Source organism: Ptychodera flava, chromosome 2 (genome assembly GCF_041260155.1).
Source record: "Ptychodera flava strain L36383 chromosome 2, AS_Pfla_20210202, whole genome shotgun sequence".
Taxonomy (NCBI): domain Eukaryota; kingdom Metazoa; phylum Hemichordata; class Enteropneusta; family Ptychoderidae; genus Ptychodera; species Ptychodera flava.
This window is the reverse complement of record NC_091929.1, coordinates 48,458,352-48,469,011: the sequence shown is the minus strand read 5'-3', so window position 1 is coordinate 48,469,011 and position 10,660 is coordinate 48,458,352. Positions and strand designations below refer to the sequence as shown.

Here is a 10,660-nt window from a genome sequence, read left to right as displayed (position 1 = left end):
AAATTTGTGTAAAATATTTGAGGTACACCCTCCTGATCCATAAATTCAATGTTTCATTTGCATGTACACAGTTTCAATTATCCAAGGCCTTGAGATACAGTAATAATCAGTGGAATGAGAAATCGCAGTAAAACTTTATCACTACTGAAAAGATAAATTATTGACCCAATTCTCTCATGTCTTTAAAGACACAGCAATATTTCATTTCAGTACAGACCAAACTCCATATGTGCTTTTCAAAGAAGATGAGCTTTTCTTGCATTTGAACAAGGCGATTGTCATTGGTTGTGTTAGTAACCAATATGCAGATGTAATATGAGTTTTGCTATTTACATCTGTATATAGTCAATGAATGTTTACAATATGAAATGACAAATTCCTCAGAATTGTACCTTTTACTCTTGCTATTTGGAAATGTCTTGAAATCTGCCATAAATACTTCAGCTTTGCATAGAATGCTGAAAAAGTGTTGATAAAAATCTGCATCAAAATTATCATACTTAGGAGATTAAGAGTACAAGCAATCATTGCTTGTATCAAGCTGCTTGAACTCAACATTTTTGATTTCTTGGTCAACATGGCACTGATCTCATGAGATGTGTGTCAAAATATCAGTACTGTGTTTTGAGTAAGTAGATAATGCAATTACAGTTGCTTTACTAGAGAGTTGGAGTTGTGCTGAGAGACTGCAAATCGATATCTTTCTTCTTGCAGGAGTGACAAAAATACAACCTTGTAATAAAATAAAACATATAGCCTACATGCATTGATGACAAATTTTGAGCTCACTGTTATTTCTAAGATGGCTGCACACATATTATACAAAGTTGTATCTGTATGAGCACCAAATTAAAATTCTCTGGCTATTATGTTTAAACCCTTTCACTAGCATGGTTTGTTCCAAACCTATTGTTATCAATGGTGAGTGTGGACCTGTTTATATGGAATTAGGGGTGAACAGGTTGACATTGGAAGCAACTTGGTACATGTAGTGGTATTCATCTGCAGAAACAATTGTCCTTGTTATAAATACGTTGAGAATCTCGATAATATTAAAGTCATGATTTTATAACACTTCCAGACGATGCAAAGCATAGCAAATGTATCTTCTAAGAAAGTCAAAATGATTACGAATTTCATAAATCATGAAAGAGATAACCAAGCATTTGTAGTATTCATCTGCAATGTGTTATCCTTGCAACCATACATTCACAGTACAATGAAGGATACACTAGACTTTCTCCAATGTTTTTTTAGCTCTGTCATTATAAATACATGTATTTCCTTTATATATCCATTTCACCCAGACTTTGCACAGGTAGAAGCTAGGGATTGCTGTATCAGTTTCTGTATGTCTTTCACTCTACTATGATGACTCTGACTGTGTAAAAAGTGAAGAATCAATCTATCACATCCTTGATCGAGATACATGTGAAATTCCAACAGACAGATAGATACTTGGCAGTACAGTATCACTGTAGCTGATCTCCAGACCATAGCGCACACTGGTTACACATCTAACATTCCAGCAATCAAGTTTCTTAGTCCTGCATACATTCTGTTCAGAGAAAGTGTACGATACTTTTATTCCAGCACACATACTTTCATTCCAGCACACACACTCAATATTGAGTCTGTATTGTTACTGTTTACTTTGCTAATAGAATGGCAAAAAATTAAGTACCTTGGCCACTAGAATGGAAGATATGTCATGTGAGGGCGCTCTTTACACTCATCCCATTTACCAAGAGGGGCAAGCCAAGCTGATTAATCAGACAGATCAGAGAACAACCACAGACTGAACAGATAACACTTGTATGTAAGTCTAGCAAGCTGAACAACATAACTGAGCAAAAACATTGATGGTCCTGAAATCAAGCCGTTAGATCTGCTTACATCAAAGCGTGAATAAATAGTGTTTTGTGATTGTTCACACTGCACTGTGCAACTTCCCTTTTATATATGTAAACTGCTAGCAGCATTTTTACTGAAGAGACAAACTTTACATCCTGGTTAAATACACAATTATCAGAATTTTGGGGTTCATGTGTGACAGCATACGTATCACTTGAGATGTTTTAGAAATAAGACCCTCACTGAATTAAAGACATGTACAGTGTCCATAAAATCAATGTCACATCAAATTCAAAGAACTTTTTGCAGTTTAAATTATCATTTTCCAGCGATAATTTTTACAGTATATCATTTTACAATTTATCATTTTTGCATATTATTTTACATATCAATTTTATAATAACATGATTGATCATCTTTGATTTGTAAAAGTTCTGGTTGCATTATCCAGGACTAAATTTCCTTTTCAAAGACTATTCCATGATTTTCCAGGAGGCTTTAGAATTGAAGGAATTTCCAGGAGCATGTGGACCCTGCATGGAATCCCTAGCAACTAATAAATTAATCACATGATTTGCAAAAATGACTAAAATATTTTACAATTTCAAATACACTAATTTTTCAGATGCTACTTTATGGTACATGTACTATACCCACTGATACATGTACTGTACCCACTGATACAGGTACACTGACACACAGTGTAAGCATGACACCACAATTTTTACCATGTGAGTAATTCCTTGACTTTCAACGATACAGTCAAAGTAAGAATTACAGATACACTGGTACAGGAATACATTTAAGGCCAAAAAAAAAAAAAGAATGTTTCTGGTCAGGCCTTTCTTTAAAAAATGGTGCGGCGACGCGGCTTTTTTTTTTTTTTTTTTTATCCTCCTCCTCAAGGGAGGGAGCAGGGTCAGTTAAAGCGCCAAAGCTTAGCGGCTAATTTGCATAATCATTTGCATATCATTAATTTATATTTGCATATGGATGTAAGCTTGCACATGCATCCACACATACATGTACACTCACAACAAAATGCAATGGTAACACACAAGTGTGCAGTTTGAACATCATGGAAACTCTTTATTACACTTAAATAAATCATCACAGTATTGTAATTACAATTGCATTAAAACAGAAGATTCAGATTGAAACTTTGAGAGCAAGAAATGGTTCGTCTGATTGGAGTTTCATTAATACATATATTGCTAATAAATTGTCAAACTTGCCAACAAAGAGCAATTCAAATGCAATTGAGTTTTATATCATTTTTGAACGACAAACACCGCGAATAATTTTTCATCACGGGGATAGATTTCAACCAGCGGCCCCCCCCCCCCCCCCCCCCCCCGCATAACTTCTACTTCCACTGAACATCGTCGTTCGATTCTTGATTTTAAAAATACCACCAAGATGATCACAAGACATGAACTAAGTACAACTAGAATCCCTCGAAAATCAGGTGTAAAATCTTTCAGAGAACGTGTCAGAGTGGAACCAAACGCGACGCCAGGATCAATGTCAACACCTTAAAAACCTGTCGACCAACATGGCCGCCGCCATATTGAAAGTTATGCAATGTGAACTCGATCCCGATCGTGATCGTACTCAGACAAAACTCATCGTTGTACAATCATAATCAACCTCACCAGTCAACTCTTGTTTCTTTTGCGGTCCATTTCGTTGATCAAAGCATGGGAATGTGATCAAAGGCCCTGCTAGTGCTACACCGCCTACCTCTGTGAACACTTGTCCGCGATGTATACTGTCTTTGTTGGTCGTAATAGTCGTTCTGGAATGAAAATTTGTGAACAACCCAGCCGATTCTTCTATTGTTTTAACGTTCCTCTCAACACTTCCGGACAACTTATCTGATGCATACCATACTTCACACCTTCCACTCTTTCACCAGGTTAAAAGTTGCAGTGAGCGCTTATGTGTAGATAATGCATGCATCAGCTGGTAGCTACGCAGAGCGTGTGAACTAAAGGATGGCGGGAATATTTAAAGCGTAGCGGGGAGAATCAAGGCGTAGCGGGGGGGGGGGGGGGAGAGGCGAAAGCGTAGCGGGACCGCTATGGCCTGGGGATAACACTGAGTTTTGTAGTTTTATCAATATAGTAACATTTAAACTGTTCATGCAGTCACTGATCATGTGCCCCAAAGAATTTTCTTTCTCTTCAGCCGTTTTGGTTTCGTGTTTTATAGTAATCAGTATGTAGTTTGCCACTGCCGCCGGCCTCAAACCAGGAAAAAAAGGGTGACGCGCTGTTGTTCAAGTGACGCGCGCGCTGACCAGAAACATTTCATTTTTTTTTTTGGCCTAAGGTAGTATGCGCCTCAAAAGTGACAGACATAAACCTTTGTTCAAACTTTTGTCAATGAATCTTTCAACCATACTCTTCAAAATCAAGAATAAAAATGTGGGGTAACCATGCAAATTTTGTTATTAGAGAAACAAATTACTTTAGATTTACCAATATTTGAAAGTCAAAATGGCCGATTTTCGAAAAAGTAAGATGGTGAAAATCTATTACACCAAGAGCTTTAAAATGAGCCCCCACAAGTGGTAGATCGGAAGACAATTGTAAAAGTTTGAGAGTCTGAATATCTGTCCCTGAAGTGCATTCTACCTTATTACTGTACATGTTATGATACTATTACCTGTGCTTGAAATCTCTCTCACTATGCCAAAGTCTATATCATTGAAGGATAAAAGATTCTGCTTTATGTTTGCATCAAGGATCAAAACCTCACTTCATGCTAAGCCAAGGACATGTATAGTTCCACATTCACTGTGAAATATCCTCAGTGATAACTGGCAGCAAACATCATTTATGCCTATCAACAAAGGTAAGGTAGATATCACAGCATGGCTATCAATCAGGACAGTAACTGCTTAGACATTTACCACACAGATATTTCCCTGCCACAAGTTAGGCACTGTTTAGGGATATGGTTCATGTAAAAAGTCTGGTAAGTTAGACAATGTTTGGGGATATATTAGTGTAAAAGTCTGATGGGTAGATGTTGGGGGTAACTCTCCTATAACGCCATGAGCAAACCTAAATCACTCATGCTATGCTATGAAGATAGCCACACCTGCTACACTAACCACTTAGCTGTGGAAACGTAGCTATTTGTTGGTGGGATAGCGTGCGTAGCTATGACGGTCATCAAAAGGTCAACTCCGCCACAGATAGCTGTGGGCCAAATGGCAGCAAAAATGGGTCTATACGATGACCCAACTTGTATCAGAATTTGAACGGTAAAATAAAGCAAAGTGAGTGTAATTCAATAAAATGACCTATACCTGCCTGAACTCTGATTATTGCTCATTCCCTAACTCCTTTTGTGAACAAAATTTCTGGTTCGTTTAAGTAATTCGGCTGATTTTCCAAGGAGTACTCAAGATTTTCACTCCAGCAGGGGACTTTGACTTCTATTGATATGCTAATAAGGACGTTGCGCGTCCAAATGTGAACAGCATGAAGGCCTGTCAGAGTGAAAATATTGAGTACTCCTTGGCGGGGCTGACCTTTTGATGACCTGCATAGTGACTCACGCTACCCCGCCGACAGATAGCTGCATTTCCACACCTACACACCAACCACTGAGATATTTTGCACCAATCAGTTGTGCTAGGATTAGGGACTGATGTCGGGCAAGTTTCTGATGGGTAAAATGTCTACTATCCTACAATTGTTGCATACCTGTGACCTCATTGTGGTGCTCTGTACTGATTGGTTCATTGTTTCTTCAGATTTTAGCACCTGAATATCATGTTGCTGAATATTAAAGAAAAATTACAGCTACTCTGTCTTGGCAGTGTTTTCTGTAAATCTTGCACACATGGATGCATAAAAATGAAAACTACAACTTTTCTACTTATGTGATTTTTTGGTGTACTCAGATGATGCGGGTCAAGATGACAGCCAATGGGATCACTGCCTTTGAATAAAACAGCAGTAAGACTACACAGCTACATAAAATGACCGGTGATAATATGAGCATTGAACTCCACTCTATCCTTGCAACATTGACCGCAAGCATTGCACTGGAAAGCACTCTCTCTTCCATGGCAGCCACGGTGAATCATAAAAGTTGACAAGTCCGGGAATGAAATTTCACAATATTGGCACCGGAACTCCTTCAGCCTTTGACAAGACTCACAGCTTGACTCTGTCTCATCTATCGATTCCTCTGATGGTTTTACAACTTTCTGTTCATTGTCTTTCTTCATTCCTACTGTCTTCAGTTGAGAGCGTCCCGTAGACAGACGAAGCGGTAACATTTGTTTCCTTCTGTTGAAAGTGCTTGCTAAATTTCTGTTCCCAATTTTAAGACCTATTCTAGGAATTGTTAGTCTCTGGGGAGATGTAACATTTCTCTCAGTCTCTTCCAACTTATCTTCATCTTTCTCATTTTCAGTCATTTCCATGGCAACACCTTCTTCTCTATCCTCATGAATGATGAGAGCATTGTCCTGATCCTGACCTTGCAGTGACCTTTGACCTGATTCCTCAGAGTCTGTACTCAATGTTGGCTGAAGGCCAGCCTCATCACTTTGACCTTCATGAAAATCTCTTGCAAACACTCCACCAGTTTTCATAGTTCCTGCTCTGTTTAAAGAATCTGGGGATTGTTGTGAGTTCTGCAGTACACCCTCTGACTGCAAAACTCTCCAGTGAATTGTGAATCCATCATTAATCCCTTCACCACCGCTTCCAGAACCTTCCTGATCTTGCACGTTAACTTGCATGTCACTGTCAGTGTTCAATGAACTGACAGATTCTGAAAAACTCTTCAGTTGCTTTTGTGATTTCATTTGTTGCTTTTGTGACTTCATCTGTTTATTCCTGTCATCGGCTTTCATTTCCACATTGGCTTTGCTTGTATGAGTTGTAGCAACAGTCGTGACTGGAGATGTGGTGGACAGCTGTGATTGGTTTAATGAATAAACCTGACCAATCACAGGCATGGAGGGAGAGTAGTTTGTTTGTTGATGTGTCATCACTCCAGTGATGTTGTTCTGCCTGTGGTAACCAGCATTCCTAGGATCTATGGGAATTGATGTCGGCTGTGTCCTTTGAGCAACAGGCTGAGTAGGACCTGCAACTGATGGCATACCTGTATTCTGCAAAGTGAGTGCATTATGCTGAGCATAAAAATTATAATCTGGGAGAAGTCCAGTCAATACAGACCTATCTATTCCCGATGATTTGGTCTTTGATGGAGTGAGTGAATATGCCTTGGGCAGGCCGTGTTTGATGTGTTTGTGTCTTGTTAAATTTGGCCGATATCGGAATGTTTCTCCGCACTGGGCACATGAGAATGGTCTCTCTTTGATGTGTATTCTCATATGTAGTTTCATGTTGTCTCTCCGTGTGTATGTCCGTCCACAGATGTGACACTCAAACAGCTGCTCTCCTTTGTGCAGTTTTTTATGCTTCAACAAATCTTGCGGAAGTCGAAAAGTGGCTTTGCACTCATCGCAATGTAGCATGGTCATTGCTTTCTTTGTACGTCTAGTTTGAGTCTTTCTGGGACTTTCATAGACCCTGTATTCCATTCTGTCAGGTATCCCCATGATTGGACTGGTACCCACACTATCTGATTTATCTGTTGCAGTTCCATCTTCCAGGCACGGCAGCTCACCGTAGTCCATGTTGCTGACATTTGACCCCTGATTCACACTTCCTCCGTATCCTTGGTTACTGCCACCTCGGTTTTCCAGAATCTCATCCATGATTCATCATTCATTATCCTGCAACAGTTAAAAACACAGACAAAACTATTGACAGAGGTAGTAGTAAATACAATGTACATATTTTTTTATTTGAAATGTTCATGATTTTGGTGACACGGTCACATGATTGGCGTACCTTACTATGACCACACTGAGATGCCATGGGGAACCCTGGAATCTTTCCAAGTCAAGCAGGGATTTTTCAGATAGAAACATTTCATGAAACATTTCTTGGGGAAAAGACTTATCAATCATGTGATTCATACCCTCACACTGTGCGTATCAAATCTTGTTTCCTTTGTAGTATATACTGTACCAATGTAACCGTACCCCCATGGGAACTTTGATAAAGCCAGGCTTAAATGTAACTTCAAAAAACATCAGTTTACTGACTGTTCTCTACATTTTCAATGACAGTAATAGGGAAGTGGTAAACTTAACAAACAGTGGAAGTGGTAAGCTCTTTGCATTACCAAACTCCAAGAAGAAGTTAACCAAGGCTGATTTTTACATATCATGTGTTAGCTTTGGGATTGCTTATTCCAGAAAAGTCATTTTCGTCATTTATAACTCACATTATTTCTTACAAAAGACAGATAAAAAATAACGGCAGAAGTTGCAGTTTAGGGCTTCATGAACTTCATGTATTTTGAATCATGGGAAAAAGCGGCAAGCTTGAACTTCCCCTTTAAGGATGAGAGGGTTTCCTTGGGCAAAGTTTGAGTCAAAGTTCTAGAGTTTCTGTTTTAACCCTTTCAGTGCCCAAGTCAATTATTGTCACATTTAGAAAATACACTCCAATCAATTTTTTTTTCAGATTTTGTCAAAATTTTGATGACAAACTGTGGTAAATGAAATGTGATGTCCATTTGGTCCATAATTATAAAAAAATTACAGAAAAATTCATAAAAATTGGTAAAAATCTTGTGCTAAAATTTTGGTGGAAACATCAGCACTCAAAGGCTTAAGTTAGTACACACCTTGAGAATGAAAGACTTCAACTTTTGCTCAAATTTTCCTCAAAAAAAAAATTCAACCATTTTCTTACCAAATCAAGAATAAAAAAAGGGATTACTGTGCAAAGTTTAACACCAGAGAAACAAATTACTTCAGATTTTCAGACATTTGAATTTCAAACAGCCATCATACCTGTGTGAACTCTATCAGTCCATGGGGCAAAATTCAACGTTCATTTTCAGAAAATAAGATTATGAAATTTTTTTCTTACTCAAAGAGCTATAAAACAAACCCACACAAGTGATTGATCAGAAAAGCATTGTAAAATTTGAGATTCCAAATATCTGTCCTGGTGGCACATTAAGTGAAATTTTCTCCAGGATGAATTACTTCAATTATTTATTCTCGACCGCGGAGTGACGTCAGTAGTGAAACGCATACAAGCAAGGTGAATGAGAGATCAGATGATACAGAAGAGTGAATGATACAGAAATTGTGTGAAAAAAGCAAAACTAAAAGTTATGTCATTTAAGTATTTTGAAACTTTGAATATTGTTTTGGTGGTTGAAAATCTGAGCCCCTTCACGGCGCTGTGACACAAAAATGACGTAAAAACCCCAAGTACCCGGATGACCCGCTGTCGAGAAAATTGCAGTTTATCTGAAGGGGAAAATGACAGAAATGTTGAGGCTGAAAATAGTGGATTATGCCAAGCCATATTATTAAACCTAAGGGATAGGTTATCATTGTTGCACTCATAAATGTAAGCCACTTAGTTCCCCCTACTGGATACAGGTCCAGGTTGGCAAGACAACAGGTGCAGTTGTTTCTCTACATATATTTCCACTTCACCAGACATATTATACAAGCAACATACTGATAACCACGGGGACTATGTGATAACCATAGTGCACACGCAAGTATTACATTTTGAATTCTATCGTTCTCTATTCGCATGATGGTCTAACCTTTAGAATTTTTGAATTCTTAGCAATTCATGGTTTGACCCTAGCTGCAGTACTGTAGCTCGAGGTTTTGCCTGGGTATTTGGGTCGGACGGCAAAATCACACCCAGGCAAAACCTCGAGCTACAGCCAGGTTTACGACAGACCATGTGAACACTAGTCTTGTACAGTTGTGCTCTATAGCTTTTTAAACCCACAACGATATCCTCAATCTTGAACTTCTATAATAACCCAATTTCTTACCGTGACCATGAAAAATTTTACTGCCAAAGCCATCATTTCTCGCCGCCTAGTATAAAATCGTCGTTTTAAAACTATTCGACGAAATCCATTCATGATTCACGGATTCAGTGTTCAGATTATCGTCAACATTTGAAACAATGCCGTGCTTTTTCCCAAAAGAACGTTTCTTTCTGGCGGGATTTCAGACCATTTTATCATTTGTAGGACCCATCCCTGATTCGCCAAACGATTCATTTTTGACAAATCACGATTTATTTACCTGAAGGAGCTGCCGATCACACGAATCAATCAACCATCCATCTTGGTTCAAAGGTCGAAAAAGACTACCTAGCTAGCTTGGTATTAGCAGGCTTGGCGCTCAGTGATCAGGCACAGCAGCTCAAGTGCCATGTTAGAGCGCCGCCACAAGTACTGCTGTCTCTCTGTCAGACTGACTTGGGAAAGTCCACGGTCAACTCGTCCTAGAGAATTTCTGTTTCTATGAGATGATTGATGATCCACCGACTTGCGTGAACCGCAAAGGCGGAGAAGACAATAATATCTCGGTACATATCTCAGACATACACATTCCTGTTTCAGAGAGAGTGGAAGGCAACTCGGATTTCGAGGTCATCGCTAATGATGCGTGGATTGACGGTCTGTGGGTTGAGTTGCAACCAGTGCGTGCAGCGGGTTGCGACTCGCGACTGTTCTTCAACACTTGGGAGCTGGAATGTCTTATCACGGCCCCTTGATAGGAGCACAGGGGGCTGTCTACATGTCCGTCCCCAGGGGTGGGTAGGTGTTTCGTTGTATCGCTAATAAAGATATATTCTACCAACCTTTGGTGTTTCGGTCTTAACTTAGCACTGCCCTTGACAATCTTGCGTATACGTTTTATCAACAT

The 10,660-nt window shown here is 39.1% G+C and overlaps 1 protein-coding gene across 4 annotated transcripts in view; it reads right to left on the bottom strand.

Annotated features, from left to right (window-relative positions):
- Window positions 1-3,901: 3,901 nt before the first annotated feature.
- The window catches only part of LOC139122657 (uncharacterized), a 71,441-nt gene continuing 64,682 nt past the window's right edge, over window positions 3,902-10,660 (bottom strand). For 2 of the 4 annotated variants that reach the window (XM_070688260.1, XM_070688269.1), the window contains exons 4-5: window positions 5,460-7,627; window positions 3,902-4,962 (exon numbers count right to left, since the gene is read on the bottom strand). In XM_070688260.1, coding sequence (XP_070544361.1) covers window positions 5,843-7,609 — 1,767 coding nt within the window. In that variant the 5' untranslated portion in view covers window positions 7,610-7,627 and the 3' untranslated portion in view covers window positions 3,902-4,962; window positions 5,460-5,842. Of the gene's footprint in view, window positions 4,963-5,459; window positions 7,628-9,774; window positions 9,998-10,033; window positions 10,393-10,660 lie in introns of those variants that run through there. The other 2 variants (XM_070688275.1, XM_070688284.1) reach the window with 2 other exon arrangements.